Below are 18,464 nucleotides of genomic sequence, written 5' to 3'. Positions count from 1 at the left end.
GAGACTCAGCACTGCAAAATACCCCGAATGGGCTTTCCACATATCTAACCTCAATGAAAGAATCAAAGCCACTTTAATCAGTTTATGAGGAATCTAGAAACAGCACAAGAAGCCTTTCCATCAGGCTGAAACATCTAGAATGGACCGTCACTCTCCCAAAATACAAAGAGAAAAGGGTTTCTAGAAGTTTGACCAAAATGAATTGGGCTTTTGAATACACAGAACAGGTTTTTACACTCTGACCCACAGCCAGAATTGCTATTGCACAACACCTGGAATGTTCCATGAGAATCTCAAAATATATTGCAACTTTGAGAGGTGGTTGTTTATATGAGAAAAGGGGGTCAACTTCTCAGCTCTTTGCAGTCCAGAAATAATGGGTAACCCCACATGATTTCTGGTGACCCATTTCTGGAGGGTAGGGATAGGATACAGAGGGACCTAGACAAATTGGAGGATTAGGCCAAAAGAAATCTGATGAGGTTCAACAAGGACAAGTGCAGAGTTCTGCACTTAGGACGGAAGAATCCAATGCACCGCTACAGACTAGGACAGAATGGCTAGGCAGCAGTTCTGCAGGGAAGGACCTAGGGGTGACAGTGGACGAGAAGCTGGATATGAGTCAACAGTGTGCCCTTGTTGCCAAGAAGGCCAAAGGCATTTTGGGGTGTATAAGTAGGGGCATTGCCAGCAGATCGAGGGACATGATTGTCCCCCTCTATTCGACACTGGTGAGGCCTCATCTGGAGTACTGTGTCCAGTTTTGGGCCCCACACTACAAGAAGGATGTGGAGAAATTGGAGAGAGTCCAGTGAAGGGCAACAAAAATGATTAGGGGACTGGAACACATGAGTTATGAGGAGAGGCTAAGGGAACTGGGATTGTTTAGTCTACGGAAGAGAAGAATGAGGGGGGATTTGATAGCTCCTTTCAACTACCTGAAAGGGGGTTCCAAAGAGGATGGCTCTAGACTATTCTCAGTGATAGCAGATGACAGGACAAGGAGTAATGATCTCAAGTTGCAGTGGGGGAGGTTTAGGTTGGATATTAGGAAAAACTTTTTCACTAGGAGGGTGGTGAAACACTGGAATGCGTTACCTAGGGAGGTGGTGGAATCCCCTTCCTTAGAAGTTTTTAAGGTCAGGCTTGACAAAGCCCTGGCTGGGATGATTTAGTTGGGATTGGTCCTGCTCTGGGCAGGGGGTTGGACTAGATGGCCTCCAGAGGTCCCTTCCAACTCTGTTATTCTGTGATTCTATGATTCTATATACCATATTCTAGCCGTGTCTGAAACTGTTGGGGTTTTAGGAAGGGTATATTTTTAGTCTTGCCTCATTATCAGCTGGCAGTTAAATCCAAATCTTTAGGCATGTATTATGTATTTTTGCAGAAGATACTGGCTTCCATAAACTGGAAATTGTCTGTTTGCTGTTGCTTGCAAAGTGTATTAAAGAATAATGGCCAAAGTATGATTCTCCCAAACCCGATCAAGTGACTGTCAAAACTGTTCCAGTTTTGGACTTCAAAAATTAATAAACTTCTTTAGAGATCATGTCCCTAGCATGACTCTGTTTAAGGAAACCAGTGAAGCCATATTAATAGCCTCGACACAAACCTTGGTCATGAAAACAGACTACAGTAAAAAAGTAAACATGGCTAGGCTAGGTAGAAGCAGCTCTAGGGAACATAAGTTATAGGCATAGAGTCTCCAGAATCAAAACAGGGCTGGTCAAAGTTAATTAAGATTCTAAAAGGCCTTCTCAAGGTTATTTCGAGTCCAACTCAGTCATATTTGGCCCGGGGGAGGCATGATGGAAAAAATGGCTTCACACATATTCCAGATGTGAAAGTATTTTTTTCACGAGTTAGACAATATCCTACAATTCCAATTCACTATTATAGACCATGTGAAGTTAAAATATAAAAGTAAACTAATTTGATAAAAAAAGTATGTCTAAAGACTATGAATAGATTTCTTCATTCAGTATATGAAGGAAGGAGACAGGGAGTTGTCCTGTGTATTATTCATAGTCTCAAAATCCTGTTAAATTTGCTGTGATTTTCACTCACTCCATGAATTAAAGTAGGTTTGTGTTTGCTATTTTATGAAACCATTCATGCACATAGCTATCATTTATTATATATAATTGAAACAGAATGTAAAAACTACTTAATTCAGCTTTAGTAGTAGGGCTTTCAGTATCAAAAATATTTGATTCATATCTATAACAATAAACAAAGATCTTTTTCCTTTTAACAGCGTTGTAAGTTTGCGGTTTGTATTTTGGACAAAAAAGAGCAGATGTTTTTGATAATCTACTCAGATTGTTACAAATAATGTGGAACAATTCCTGGAGTTGACATCTTCTAATTCTAAGGGAAAGAAAGAAATGTTGATTGTATCGTTGTGAATTCCTTAGGATGGTGTAGTACTATGCTATAAAGGGCATGTATGTAGAGAACTGGTCTTCACTTTTCATTTCCCACCCTACCCCAATTCCAGTTTCCATTTTACATTATTCAATTCATGTTTTAAATCTAGACTCTTTCTGAAAGCTACCAATTTCTCATTTATTTTTAGCTGGATTTTTATAATGATAAATTAACCTGAAATATCTTCAACAAAGTATAACAGCTGCAGCAGCAGCAACAAAAAGTAAATAAACGATCAGTGTCAAACTGTGAATTAGTCTTTGCATAACAAATATACAAGCATTATGGTAAGTAAAGTCCATTTCCTTTGTTTTTAAGTAACTGCAATTTCTAAACATACATAAGATTCAACTTTACCCTGGAGAAGACACAGGTATTCCGATTTTCCACACTCATGATGAGCCGACTGCACATCTCTCTTCAGAGCAAAGAACAGAAAATAAAATTTGAAACACAGCCTGAATTTGCTTTTCACTTACCTAGCGTGAGCAAGTAAACCCCAATGATGGTTTCCCAATCCTCTGAGACAGCAAAACCAGACTTGTTACTGTGCAATAAGCTGGAGCTGTCCATCAGCACCACTCTCTCACCTTCTGGAAAGTTCTGATTCAGAAAACACAGTCGTAGATGCAACTATTTCTCTGGCTCTCTTTTAAATAAGTGTCTCACAGAACGTCTTTGACTCTTCTTTAGCAAGACTAGGATACTTACTTCTTTAGTAAGACAGCAGGAGCGACTATGTGGGAAGTGCAAAAAAGGAAGCTGAGCAAGGAGGTAAGACAGTGCTCTACCATCTACTGAGCCTCAGCTGCCACTCAGCATCAGCATAATTAGCAGCATCAAAAGTGCTGGGATACTTGGTTTAAAGTCTCAGGGTCTGATCCACACATGGCCCAAATCTGTCTTTTACATAAAGGGCTTTGAGATTGTAAAGGACAAGGTCACTGGATGAAAACTGACTGACTTTGCCAAGGAGCTTGTGCTTTCTCTTAACCTCAATGGCCCCTAGAATGACAGAGGAGACAGTCCTGCTAAAGGTTTTCCTGCATGATCTCTTGCATTCCTTTTCTACTGCTGATCTCTTTTGGAGAAAGGCCACTTAACAGGAACATGTAATATTCCAGTGATGGTAGAAAGGACCAGTGAATGCTGTAGGAATTTTCACAAAGAGATGCCCCAGTGAAATACAGTAGAATCTCAGTGTTATGAACACCAGTGTTACGAATTGACCGGTCCTTTGGAGCTGGAAGTACACAATCAGGTAGCAACAGTCACGAAAACAAACAAACAAAAAGCAAATACTGTACAGTACTGTGCTAAACATAAACTACTAAAAAAAATATAAAGGAAAAGTTTAAAAAAGATTTGATAAGGTAAGAAAACTGTTTCAGTGCTTGTTTCATTTAAGTTAAGATGGTTAAAAGCTGCATTTTTCTTCTGCATAGTAAAGACTGAAAGCTGTATTAAGTCAATGTTCAGTTATAAACTTTTGAAAGAACCATAACATTTTGTTCAGTCATGAACATTTCAGAGTTATGAACGACCTCCATTCCTGATGTGTTTGTAATTCTGAGACTCTATTGTACTTTGTTTTGATGCTGACACAAAATATGAGGTATGGAATGTATCAAACATGAAAATCAAACTGTGTGTGTTGTGCGGGAGCTATACATTTATTTAGAAATATATTAAAGCTTTATTTAATAATAAAATATATGCACTGCTCAAGTAGCAAATGACGAAGTACATACAGCAAAGCTTTAAGGAGCCTCTAGATGCTTGGAAGATAGCAAATGAATTTTACTGAGTATTTGACAATATGTCCCATGTCTAAAGATTTAAACATTCTCCCTTTTTGAAACGTTGTTTATTATTATTATTATTATTATTATTTTACAAGCGAGAGAAACAAGTTAAGGAGAGAACAGATGACACAATAAGATATCCCATATGGTTGATTTCTATTAATCCCAGTGAGCAACCAAAGAGAAATCAGAATTTATAAGGTTGCATGAGAGATAAAAAGGTATGAGAGCAGTGGATGTAACAAGTGGAAGCACAACTATAATGCTTTATACAGTACTAGTCACTGCACTGTGGAAAGGACTTTGCAAAAATTGAAGAGGTGTAGCAGAGGGTAACCAGACTCAATTTGGCCTGCAAAAAGGGGTGGTAATTATAAGGAATGGTAAATTTGGTTGTGAAAGCTTGGTTAACTTGGTTAACCCAAGTTAACCAGAAAAAAATGACAATGTGAATCACACATGGAGCAATACATAACTCCAGAACATGTGAAATGGAACTAAATCTGCCTAAACTGTGCTTTAAATATTGAACAAACTTTGAAATCCGTAAGAAAAGCCACCTGGCACATATTAAAATTGAAAACAGTCTTAACCAGATTCAAGCCCATACATTTGACACTGAACCCAAGCAAACAGCAGAGTTTGTGCTGCTTGACAATGGAAGGCATTTTGCAGTAACAGTGCAGTGTCCTCTGAATATACACACCCACAATTGGTCAGTTCAGTCCACAGTTTAGGAGTACTCCTGGATTCCTTGCTGATGCTAAGTGCTCACATAACAGCATTCACGGATAATGCTCTTTGTCAGCCACATCACCCAGGCTCCATTATACACGTCCTGGCTTGAACACAACCACATCTACTTCTGCATGAAACCCTCAGCTATCAGGACACTCCAATTACTGTTGGATGCAGAAGCACATAGCCTCAGCAATCTGGGCTACAGTGAGCCTGAGTTATCCTCTGCTCATTACACTGTCTTCCTATAGAATAGTGTGTCCATTCAAGATGTTGGTCCTTTTTTCCTCAAGGTGCTCAGGATAGCTAAGAAATTGCCAAAAGAGCTGGGATGAAATATGTGGTCAACAACATTGCTTCTCAAGCACTCAAGTATTTCACCAGAAGGGCAAAGCTCACCTGTGCAGGAAATGGAGCTTTCTTAAAGGCTGGCCCAAGATTTTGGAACAAACTCCCACAGGAATTAAGAACTACCTCAGAACTCACTCCCTTCCATTCCAGGTGCCAGATGTACTACTTTGACCTCGTTTTCACTAATCTTCACTAGTATAAACACATAGCACAGCATAGATATAATTTATTAAAAACAGACGAACAAACAAAACCTGCACGTGCAATTTCCCCTCTGGATAGAGAATGAGAGCAAGGATGAGATACACATAACAGATGTTCCAGAGTAACAGCCGTGTTAGTCTGTATTCACAAAAAGAAAAGGAGGACTTGTGGCACCTTAGAGACTAATCAATTTATTTGAGCATAAGCTTTCGTGAGCTACAGCTCACTTCATCGGATGCATTTCATCGGATGTATTTTCCATAGTATGCATCCGATGAAGTGAGCTGTAGCTCACGAAAGCTTATGCTCAAATAAATTGGTTAGTCTCTAAGGTGCCACAAGTCCTCCTTTTCTTTTTATAACAGATGTTAGTCATGTTGCTCTATGCACTACTGGTGCTCATATACTTTAGGTGCCTAAGTAGAAACATAGAATATCAGGGTTGGAAGGGACCTCATGAGGTCATCTAGTCCAACCCCCTGCTCAGAGCAGGACCAATCCCCAAATTTTGCCCCAGATCCCTAAGTCGTCCCCTCAAGGATTGAACTCACAAGCCTGGGTTTAGCAGGCCAGTGCTCAAACCACTGAGCTATCCCTCACTTCGGATGAGGTTAGTATAAAAATTGGAATGAAACAGAGTTTTTTTTTAAGATGGGGAGTGCCAGTAGTTACCGGTACTAGACCAGAGGTGGGCAAACTACTGCTCGCAGGCCGCATCCGACCCGTGGGACCCTCCTGCCCGGCCCCTGAGCTCCTGGTCCCTCCCCCACTGTTCCTCCTCCCCCGCAGCCTCAGCGCGCCATGCTGCCAGTGTAGTGTACTAAACTGCTCCGTGTAGGAGTGTGCTATGGGTAGCAGTTACGGAGAACAATTTACTACACTACACCGCCCTGGGCGGCCGGGCAACACTCTGAGCCGTGCGGCTGTAGCACTGCCAGCCACCGGTGCTCTGTGCTGTGCAGTAAGGTGGCAGGGAGCGGGGGCGGGAGGGGGTTGGATAGAGGGCAGGGGAGTTTGGGATGGTGGTCAGGGGGCGGGGGTGTGGATGGGGTTGGAGCAGTCAGAGGACAGGGAGCTGGTGGGGTGAGAGGTTGAATGGGGGCAGGTGTCCCAGAGGGGCAGTCAGGAAGTGGGGGGGGTTGGATGGGGAAGTGGGGGGCAGTCAGGTGCAGGGGTTCCGGGGGCGGTCAGGGGACAGGGTGTGTGTGGATGGGGCAGGAGTCCTGGGGGGGCCTGTCGGGAGGGCAGATAGGGGGTGGGGGCACAGCTTCCCCTAACCGGCCCTCCATACAATTTCCAAAACCCGATGTGCCCTCAGGCCAAAAAGTTTGCCTGCCCCTGTACTAGACAGACTGCTGAGTTGAGAAAATGAAAGAGTGCATATGTTGATTTTTATTTCCAATATTTCCTATGGATAAAATGGCACTAAATGATGCATTTGTTTTCCTGTACTACTTTGTACTCATGTTTTAAGGAGTAGATGAAATGCATTACTTGTGTGGGGATTTCTAAGAATTCACTGGTATCAGAAAAGGATTTCCCTTTGAACAAAATTAATGTTACAAAAGAAGGTAGTTGAAAAATTCAAAGGTTGTGGGAAGAAGCACCCTGAAATATTCCAATCATTAAAGCAATGAATCACAGAATCTCATAGTTCTTAAATAAAAATATTAAAATATGTATGTGTGCACACACAACACACATGTGAGATAGTTGCTTCCTTTCCCCCAAAGAATTTCACTTTTTCAGGAAGTTAGAACCTCCCTTTTGGTATGTTGTGTAATTATTTCATTTGAAGAAATGTTCTCCTCTCAAACTGTACTGATTTGGTCAGAGAGCATTCATTTCTCTAAATAGGGCAGGCTGAGACTCACCTCCTGTAGAGGTATACTATTTTGGGGAAGTGGCAATATTAATCCAGCCATTACAGGGCTGCTCTAGTTAAGAAACTCCCCTGTGTACTCTCTGGCTAAGTCCACCTGAGAAATTTGCATTAAAAAAAATCCCCTGAACCAGCATCCATCATAAAGTGCTATAATTATAATGTATTTCAATTTTAGACTTACAAAGCAGTAAGAGCTGTACTGTGATTTTGTTTTAGTATTCATTTAGAAGTTACATTTGAAACAGTTTCTGCTACAATATCCCAAAAAAACAGTTACACATTTAATGATCATGCAAAAAAGATAAATGTGAGTTAAGAGGACCATGGATTCTACCAGTTTCATGCTGAAATTTTGACTGGGCAGGCAGATGAATGGGCAGGTTAACAGCTGTAAAAATTTTCAGAATCTTAAACAGCCAAGTGAACTGCAATGAAGGCTTCTGAAAAACTGATTAGTGAAGACCGTGCACAGACATAAAGAGACTTGTAGCTGGGGCTACTTACAAACAAGGAAATACAGGACTACCTGGCAAAGCAAAAGATGGAACAAAGGCACACTATAAACCCTGAAGATATCTGTGGGAAAAAAGAAATAAGCTTCTGCCTATAATGAAGGCTTCTGTAGATGGCAGATGGGAAGTAAGTAGGCACCCAAGAGGTCATGAATCTTATAAGAATGATTAGAAGCATGGGAAAGCGCCCATATGACAAGAAACTGAAAAGAGTGGGACTGCTTACCTTCCAGAAGGGACATCCTAAAATTATACAAAACAATGAATGGCCTAGAGACAGTAAATTGGTATTTTCCATTCATCCTCTCTCATAACACACGAAAAAGGGGACATTCAGTGAAACTGATGGGTGTCGTTAAAAAATGATAAAATGAAACATTTTTACTAGGGTTGTCAAGCAATTAAAAATCTCGATTAATCACACGATTAAAAATTAATCTTGATTAATCACGCTGTTAAACAATAACCAAATACCATTTATTTAAATACTTTTGGATGTTTTCTATATTTTCAAATACTTTGATTTCAATTACAGCAGAATACAAAGTGTACAGTGCTCATTTTATATTACAAATATTTGCTTTGTAAAACACAAATGAAATAGTATTTTTCAATTCACCTAATACAAATACAGTAGTGCAATCTTTATCATGAAAGTGGAATTTAAAATGTACAAAATTATGTACAAAATGTAATTATGTACAAAAAATAACTGCATTCAAAAATAAAATGATGGAAAACTTTAGAGCCTACAAGTCCACTCAGTCCTACTTCTTGTTCAGCCAATCGCTCAAATAAGTTTGTTTACATTTACAGGAGATAATGCTGCTCGCTTCTTGTTTACAATGTCACCTGAAAGCGAGAACAGGCATTCACTTGGGACGGTTGTAGCGGTGTCAGAAGATATTTAAGTGCCAGATGTGCTAAAGATTCATATGTCCCTTCATGCTTCAACCACCATTCCAGAGTACATGTGTCCATGCTGATGATGGGTTTTGCTCAATAACAATCCAAAGCAGTGCGGACCAATGCATGTTCATTTTCGTCATCTTAATCAGATGCCACCAGCAGAAGGTCCATTTTCATTTTTGGTGGTTCGGGTTCTGTAGTTTCCACATTGGAGTGTTGGTCCTTCAAGATTTCTGAAAGCATGCTCCACACCTCATCCTTCTCAGATTTTGGAAGGCACTTCAGATTCTTAAATCTTGGGTCGAGTGCTGTAGCTATCTTTAGAAATCTCATATTGGTACCTTCTTTGCATTTTGTCAAATCTGCAGTGAAAGTGTTCTTAAAATGAACAACGTATGCTGGGTCATCATCCGAGACTGTTATAACACGAAATAAACAGCAGACTGTGGGTAAAACAGAGCCAGAGACATACAATTCTCCCCCAAGGTGTGCAGTCACAAATTTAAATAACACATTTTCTTTTAATGAGCGTCATCAGCATGAAAGCATGTCCTCTGGAATGGTGGCCGAACGATGAGGGAAATATGAATGTTTAGCACATCTGGCAGGTAAATACCTTGCAAGTCTGGCTACAAAACTGCCACGTGAATGCCTGTTTTCATTTTCAGGTGACTTTGTAAATTTGAAGCGGGCAGCATTATCTCCTGTAAATGTAAACGAACTTGTTTGTCTTAGCGACTGGCTGAATAAGAAGTAGGACTGAGTAGACTTGTAGGTTCTAAAGTTTTACATTGTTTTGTTTTGGAGTGCAGTTAAGTAACAAAAAAAAATTTATATTTGTAAATTGCACTTTCACAAAAGAGAGACTGCAGTACAGTACTTGTATGAGGTGAACTGAAAAAAAACTCTTTCTGTTATTTTTACAGTGCAAATATTTGTAAGCAAATATAATAATATAAAATGAGCACTGTACACTTTGTATTCTGTGTTGTAATTGAAATCAATATATTTGAAAATGTAGAAAATTTTCCACAAATATTTAATAAATTTCAATCGGTACTCTATTGTTTAACAGTGCAATTAAAACTGTTTAATCATGATTAATTTTTTTAACTGCCATTAATTTTTTTGAGTTAATCACATGAGTTAACTGCAATTAATCAACAGCCCTATTTTTTATACAAGGCACAATTAACCAGCAGAACCCTTTGGTACAAAATATTGAGTCTAAAATTAAAAAAAAGAACTGGGTATTTATATGGATGACAAGAATATCTGAAGTTAGAAGAAGAAATATTACAGTTTTATAAATTCACATATTTCAGGGCACAAACTGATCTCTATCACAGGTTAGAAACACAAACTTTGTGTAGGGTAGATTTATGACATAACCATTTTCTGCAGAGCTTGTTGCACCTTCTTCTGAAATATCTGATTCAGGCCACTGTAGGAGAGGGAAGGTAGTCCAGATGGACCACTGATCTGATTCACTATGGCAATTCTTATGTTCTTATGAAATGCTTAAAAACATTTAAAACAATTATCATTTATAACTGGTTCTGAAAAATTAATTTGGGTTCTACAAAACATATCCATGAGGTTCTTATGATTTTTGCTATTTCCTAGTCTTGTGGCATTGTTACTGGAATTTTCCGCTGATAAGCATACAGGCCTAAAAATGCAGTTTTGTCTTCTTCCATTTTCTAACAAAGATAGTCTGGCTTTCAAGAGGAGAACATATTTCTATAAGTTAAAGCAATTTTCTCTTAATTTTTGAATTTTTGTTTAAAATGGTTGTGTCAATTACTGTAACAAGAACTAAGGAATACATATGGTACCTGATAAATACTATTATCTGCATGTAGGCCTTGCATATACTACACTTTCTACTGCACTGAAGTCCCAGACATACCACAATTACACACATTTGCAATCTGAAAATGTAAAATGCACCAACCACAGAAATGTAGCAGCAGACAGAATATAGATTAAGTTTTATTTTCTGAAATGTAATTTTGTTATTCGTATATACTATGTTAAGTACAGGCCTTCCTTCAAAATTATCAGATTAATGGAACGGTTTAAGTTTTAATGTTATAACAAGGTTATAGATATGAAGGTGTCAGCTGACTGTTGTCATGATGTTTTTCTTCACACTTCCAAATTGCCAGGTAGTTTCAAATAATGGTGTTTTTCAGTCCTATTTCTGCCCAAGTTGGGACAGCTAAATACAAAGAGAGACAAAAGAAAAAAAAATCACATTGCCAGTATTATTTTTTAGCCCAATAATTCAGTTTAAAGCGCAAATTTTTGGTTTTGTCACAATATTTGGTTGCTGTTTACAAATAAAAGCATGCTAGTTAAGAGAAAAATGTAAAGTATAAAAAGCATTGGTTTATTTTTTCCTGAAAGTACAATAAAAATGAATAGCTCTGGAATGTCTACTAAAAAAACCAATCTTTCATAAAAAGAAAAATCTATAGTCATACAGTTGAGTACAGAGCTGTCGGCTTAATAGTGTACACTAAGTACTCTCATCCCTATGCGGTAAGAATGTGCTTAGTTGTGCCAGATGTATTTAAATACCAATTGATTTGCTTTAACTACCATGAAATGACTAACAAAGGAAGAAATATAGGTGATGGGAGGCACTGAAGTGCTAAGAAATGCTCAACAATGTCAACTAGGCTGAGCAGTTGTACATCGTTGGAAAGGAGTGCGGAGAAATTGATATTATTGTTAATTAAGTCTCACTGTCATTTAAGGGCTTATTCCAAAAGGTATGGGGGACCTGCAACTCCCACTGCAGTTCATGGGTGTAGCACTCTCAAGGTCAGGCACGCTGCTGCGATTGATGCACTGGGAGTCAATTTAACAGGTCTAGTAAAGACCTGCTAAATCGACTGCAGAGCGCTCTCTGGTCAACTCTGGTACTCCACCGGAATGAGAAGAGTAAAGTAAGTTGATGGGAGAGCGTCTCCTGTCGACACAGCAAGGTATAGACACTGCGGTAAATCGAACTAAGCTATGTTGACTCCAGTTACGTTATTCACGTAGCTGGAGTAGTGTAACTTAGGTCGACTTACCCTGGTAGTATAGACAAAACCTAAATGTGCAAAGCTTAAGCCAAAGCTTTCAAAACAGTGTCAGATGAGGTGTTTACCCTCTTGGGGTATTTCAACAGATAATATGGATTGACATGCAAATTTGGAAGAGTTCTGTGAAATCAATCCCTCTTCTCCATAACAGTTTATGTTATTCAGAGACATTTAATTAAAGCATACTTAATTACAAACCATATTAATCTGTTATATGTGTACTTGCTAAATACACATTTACAACTCAGGCTTCTTAAATTTTATTAGAAGTTTTTTTTTACTTTTACCAGTTGATCTATATTTCAATTTGCGTTTAAGTGTTTAAAATAGTTCACTTTCTACAACTGAATCCAACAAAATCAGCAATGGGATATTAAGGCAATTAACTCAAAATACTGAAAATTTAAAATGATATTAGTGGTAACTTACCTGTTTTATAAACTGTGCAGCATTAAAAAGTTCACTGCAGCCATATAAGACATGTTTGCCTTGTTTGCCCTGTGCAAAGAAAAGATAAGGAGAGATCAGTTTTAATAAAACAACGTGGGTGATTAACTAGTTGTGTACAAAACAACAACTTTAGCAGTCAAAATCATTTGAGGAACTTGTTCTTCTAGTATAAAACATATGTTGCTGATCAAGGTAGGAAAAGTAAATGCCTCAAGAAAATAAACAATGCTGATTAAGTGGAAGAAATGCGGAAATGATGGGACAAAGTCAGAAAGCAGTGAAAAATGAGGCATTCTTCACACACGTAAATCAATAGAGGGCTGTCTAAACTGGGAAATTAATTTGGGTTAAGGTAGGGTGTGAATTTAAAGCACCCTAATTAATTAATCAGGACCAATTAATCAGGACCAGCCTCCCATACAGACGAGCTCAGAATCTAATTGCCACTCCTTTGTTACAACTTTTAAAAGGATATAAAATCTCCATCCGAAGGGCTTCCTCCCAAGCTCCCACAGAAAAAACATACATCCTTGTTTTATAATATTATAGGAATGGTAGCAATGCATTATTATTTGTATTACAGTACAGCCTAAAACCCCCAATCTACAGCCCATTGCATGACAGGGAAAAGTCTAATACCATAATACATTGACGATAAAATCCTTTACCCAAAACCAGAGGCACCACACTTATGCCAATCTACTACACAAGTCTTGCTCATTTAAATACAGTAACTTTGGATAAAAAATTTTCAAATTGCAGCGACTATAAATTGTTTTTGTTCCAGCAATATTTTCCTCATAGTTTCTAAGTCTGAAAAATCATCTGATTTTTTCACCTCCAAAATGCTAATATAAAACATATACGAAATATAGAAACAAAGAGAAAATATTTCCAGTATTAAACTGTTAACCAAATCCCTTCAAAAACTAGACCCACAAGTGCAGATTTGAGATCCTCCAGTATTTTTAAATAACTGTGTTGATGTTATTTTGCTTTTTCTCACTTTATATCCTATTTACAGTGACGAGGAGGAGGGGTTCACCTCAAAATGTTGTTTGCCACCTACGAAAACATGTAGGTCTACACTGGCTGTCTGAAGAAAGAGTGGTGTGCCAAACCTTAGGGAGGAGGCAGCCTGGCACCTTGCTAAAACATTTTATGTTTTTTTTAAAGACAGGGAGATAACAAAATATGTCTTCCAGAGAGAGTTAACTAGTTAAAGACACTGGGCATTCAATGTGTATTTGCATGTCTCTTTCTTTGGGGGTACTGCAAGTCTTATAGTAACGAATATAATGGAATGAAGAACCTTTTAAACTATGTCATTAGCTGAAATATAGCTCACTAGTCTGATCACTGACATTGTCATCAAATTTATTGTTATTTGAAAGCAGTTTGGTGGCTTTTTTGAGATGAGTTTGGGTCTCAACACGGTTCCTTATAGACATATGCCCACATCATAAACATTTCCAAAAAGGGCATTCTTACCAGAGAATAAAAGATTAATAGCTCTGGAGAACTGATTACTCCAGATATAGTCTCTAAGAAGGAAGAGTTGTGGATCATTGGTGAAGCACTGCAAGGAAATTTGCACGGCTTCTACCCTGTGTTGTTTCTGTTCCATAGAGAACTACAATACCTGTGAGTTTAGTGCTTTTGATCTAGCTTTCAAATAAAACGGCTACTTGTTGTAACTGCGGTTCTTTGAGATGTGATGTAGACGTGTATTCCAAGTAGGAGTGTGCGTGCGCCAGAGTCTTTTGCCTAGCAGTACCCATAGAAGGGTGGCACTCATGCCTGTAGCCCCTCCCCTGGCTATATGAGGCAGTGCCACGCTGACCCCCCCTCAGTTCCTTTGCACTGAATGTCCAGAGTCTACCTAAGCAAGGACTGCTCTTCTGATATTAGCGTCTGTTCTGGAAGAAGCAGTGATTGCATAATGGTCCATAAATGTGTGTACAGACAACCACGTGGCCACACTACAAATGTCCAATATGGAAATGCCATTAAGGAATGCCACAGATGTTGCTTGTGGTCTCATCAAATGCATCCGTATCCGCTGAAGAGGCATAGCCAAGGCCATCTCATATGTACACTTGATGCAAAACGTTGTCCATCTAGCGACGTTCTGCGCAGAGACCGCCTGTCCCTTTGTGTGGTCCGAATATGATATAAACAGATGAGGCATTAGGGGGAGATGGTTGGGAGATGTCCAGGTAATCTCCCCGCCAGAATTTAGCATTGAGAGGAAAGAAAATGAAGTAAGAGTAGATACAGCCGTGGTAGGAGGAAGGGCAGTGTAGATACAAGTCTAATAGGTTATACTGGTAATAAAATGACCGTGCCTAATAGGGTACAGAATGTGACTGAGGCCAAACAGCAAAAATTAAGATGTTTGTACACTAATGCGAGGAGCCTAGGTAACAAAATGGAGGAACTAGAGCTACTGGTGGAGGAAGTGAAACCAGACATTATAGGGATAACAGAAACATGGTGGAATAGTAGTCATGACTGGACTACAGGTATGGAAGGGTATGTGCTGTTTAGGAAAGACAGAAATAAAGGTAAAGGTGGTGGAGTAGCACTGTATATCAATGATGAGATAGAATGTAAAAAAATAAGAAGCGATGAAATGGATATGACTGAGTCCGTCTGGGCAAAAATTAAATTGGGGAAGAAAACTATTAGAGCCTCCCCTGGGATAGTGCTTGGGGTGTGCTATAGACCGCCGGGATCTAATTTGGATATGGGTAGAGCCCTCTTTAATGTTTTTAATGAAGTAAATACTAATGGAAACTGTGATCATGGGAGACTTTAACTTCCCAGATATAGACTGGAGGACGAGTGCTAGTAATAATAATAGGGCTCAGATTTTCCTAGATGCGATAGCTGATGGATTCCTTCACCAAGTAGTTGCTGAACCGACTAGAGGGGATGCCATTTTAGATTTGGTTTTGGTGAGTAGTGAGGACCTCATAGAAGAAATGGTTGTAGGGGATAATCTTGGCTCAAGTGATCATGAGCTAGTTCAGTTCAAACTGAATGGAAGGAGTAATAAAAATAAATCTGCAGCTAGGGTTTTTGATTTCAAAAGGGCTGACTTTCAAAAATTAAGGAAATTAGTTAGGGAAGTGGATTGGACTGAAGAATTTATGGATCTAAAGGTAGAGGAGGCCTGGGATTATTTTAAATCAAAGCTGCAGAAGCTATCGGAAGCCTGCATCCCAAGTAAGGGGAAAAAATTCATAGGCAGGAGTTGTAGATCAAGCTGGATGAGCAAGCATCTCAGAGAGGTGATTAAGAAAAAGCAGAAATCATATAGGGAGTGGAAGAAGGGAGGGATCAGCAAGGAAAGCTACCTTATTGAGGTCAGAACATGTAGGGATAAAGTGAGACAGGCTAAAAGTCAAGTAGAGTTGGACCTTGCAAAGGGAATTAAAACCAATAGTAAAAGGTTCTGTAGTCATATAAATAAGAAGAAAACAAAGAAAGAAGAAGTGGGACCGCTAAACACTGAGGATGGAGTGGAGGTCAAGGATAATTTAGGCATGGCCCAATATCTAAACAAATACTTTGCCTCAGTCTTTAATAAGACTAAAGAGGATCTTAGGGATAATGGTAGCATGATAAATGGGAATGAGGATATGGAGGTAGACATTACTATATTTGAGGTAGAAGCGAAACTCAAACAGCTTAATGGGACTAAATCGGGGGGCCCAGATAATCTTCATCCAAGAATATTAAAGGAATTGGCACAAGAAATTGCAAGCCCATTAGCAAGAATTTTTAATGAATCTGTAAACTCAGGGGTTGTACCGTATGATTGGAGAATTGCTAACATAGTTTCTATTTTTAAGAAAGGGAAAAAAGGTGATCCGGGTAATTATAGGCCTGTTAGTTTGACATCTGTAGTATGCAAGGTCTTGGAAAAAATTTTGAAGGAGAAGGTAGTTAAGGACATTGAAGTCAATGGTAAATGGGACAAAATACAACATGGTTTTACAAAAGGTAGATCGTGCCAAACCAACCTGATCTCCTTCCTTGAGAAAGTAATAGATTTTTTAGACAAAGGAAACGCAGTGGATCTAATTTACCTAGATTTTAGTAAGGCATTTGATACTGTGCCACATGGGGAATTATTAGTTAAATTGGATAAGATGGGGATCAATAGGAAAATTGAAAGGTGGATAAGGAATTGGTTAAAGGGGAGACTACAACGGGTCCTACTGAAAGGTGAACTGTCAGGCTGGAGGGAGGTTACCAGTGGAGTTCCTCAAGGATCGGTTTTGGGACCAATCTTATTTAATCTTTTTATTACTGACCTTGGCACAAAAAGTGGGAGTGTGCTAATAAAGTTTGTGGATGATACAAAGCTGGGAGGTATTGCCAATTTAGAGAAGGACAGGGATACCCTACAGGAGGATCTGGATGACCTTGTAAACTGGAGAAATAGTAATAGGATGAAATTTAATAGTGAGAAGTGTAAGGTCATGCATTTAGGGATTAATAACAAAATTGTAGTTATAAGCTAGGGACGCATCAATTAGAAGTAACGGAAGGGGAAAAGGACCTTGGAGTATTGGTTAATCATAGGATGACTATGAGCCGCCAATATGATATGGCTGTGAAAAAAGCTAATGCGGTCTTGGGATGCATCAGGAGAGGTATTTCCAGTAGGGATAAGGAGGTTTTAGTACCGTTATACAAGGCACTGGTGAGACCTCACCTGGAATACTATGTGCAGTTCTGGACTCCCATGTTTAAGAAGGATGAATTCAAACTGGAACAGGTACAGAGAAGGGCTACTAGGATGATCCGAGGAATGGAAAACTTGTCTTATGAAAGGAGACTCAGGGAGCTTGGCTTGTTTAGCCTAACTAAAAGAAGGTTGAGGGGAGATATGATTGCTCTCTATAAATATATCAGAGGGATAAATACCGGAGAGGGAGAGGAATTATTTAAGCTCAGTACCAATGTGGACACAAGAACAAATGGATATAAACTGGCCACTAGGAAATTTAGACTAGAAATTAGACGAAGGTTTTTAACCATCAGAGGAGTGAAGTTTTGGAATAGCCTTCCAAGGGAAGCAGTGGGGGCAAAAAATCTATCTGGCTTTAAGATTAAACTCGATAAGTTTATGGAGGAGATGGTATGATGGGATAACATGGTTTTGGTAATTAAATATTCATGGTAAATAGGCCCAATGGCCTGTGATGGGCTATTAGATGGGGTGAGATCCGAGTTACCCAGGAAAGAATTTTCTGTAGTATCTGGCTGATGAATCTTGCCCATATGCTCAGGGTTTAGCTGATCGCCATATTTGGGGTTGGGAAGGAATTTTCCTCCAGGGCAGATTGGAAGAGGCCCTGGAGGTTTTTCACCTTCCTCTGTAGCATGGGTCACTTGCTGGAGGATTCTCTGCTCCTTGAAGTCTTTAAACTACGATTTGAGGACTTCAATAGCACAGATATAGGTGTGAGGTTTTTTTTTGTAGGAGTGGTGGGTGAAATTCTGTGGCCTGCATTGTTCAGGAGGTCAGACTAGATGATCATAATGGTCCCTTCTGACCTAAATATGTCAGATAAATAAAAATATCTATGAGACGAAACATGAAACTGTTCAGATGCAAGGATAGACAGTATCTAACATCTAGCGTATGGAGGCCATTGGTGAGGCCTCATGTGGAGTACTGTGTCCAGTTTTGGGCCCCACACTACAAGAAGGATGTGGAAAAATTGGAAAGAGTCCAGCAGAGGGCAACAAAAATGATTAGGAGACTGGAACACATGAGTTATGAAGAGAGGCTGAGGGAACTGGGGATGTTTAGTCTACGGAAGAGAAGAATGAGGGGGGATTTGATAGCTGCTTTCAACTACCTGAAAGGGGGTTCCAAAGAGGATGGCTCTAGACTGTTCTCAGTGGTAGCGGATGACAGAACAAGGAGTAATGGTCTCAAGTTGCAGTGTGGGAGATTTAGGTTGGATATTAGGAAAACCTTTTTCACTAGGAGGGTGGTGAAACACTGGAATGCGTTACCTAGGGAGGTGGTGGAATCTCCTTCCTTAGAAGTTTT

At 39.3% G+C, this 18,464-nt stretch overlaps 1 protein-coding gene across 1 annotated transcript in view; it reads right to left on the bottom strand.

Annotated features, from left to right (window-relative positions):
* Positions 1-10,828: 10,828 nt before the first annotated feature.
* Positions 10,829-18,464, bottom strand: part of SCFD1 (sec1 family domain containing 1) — a 129,432-nt gene continuing 121,796 nt past the window's right edge. The window contains exons 24-25 of the mRNA XM_084631464.1: positions 12,365-12,433; positions 10,829-11,061 (exon numbers count right to left, since the gene is read on the bottom strand). Coding sequence (XP_084487590.1) covers positions 11,038-11,061; positions 12,365-12,433 — 93 coding nt within the window. The 3' untranslated portion in view covers positions 10,829-11,037. The remainder of the gene's footprint in view (positions 11,062-12,364; positions 12,434-18,464) is intronic.

The sequence above is a fragment of the Lepidochelys olivacea genome, assembly GCF_965140295.1.
Source record: "Lepidochelys olivacea isolate rLepOli2 genome assembly, chromosome: 6".
NCBI classification, from domain to species: Eukaryota; Metazoa; Chordata; order Testudines; family Cheloniidae; genus Lepidochelys; species Lepidochelys olivacea.
The sequence above is the reverse complement of the archived record's forward strand: the minus strand, read 5'-3'. Positions and strand labels throughout refer to the sequence as shown.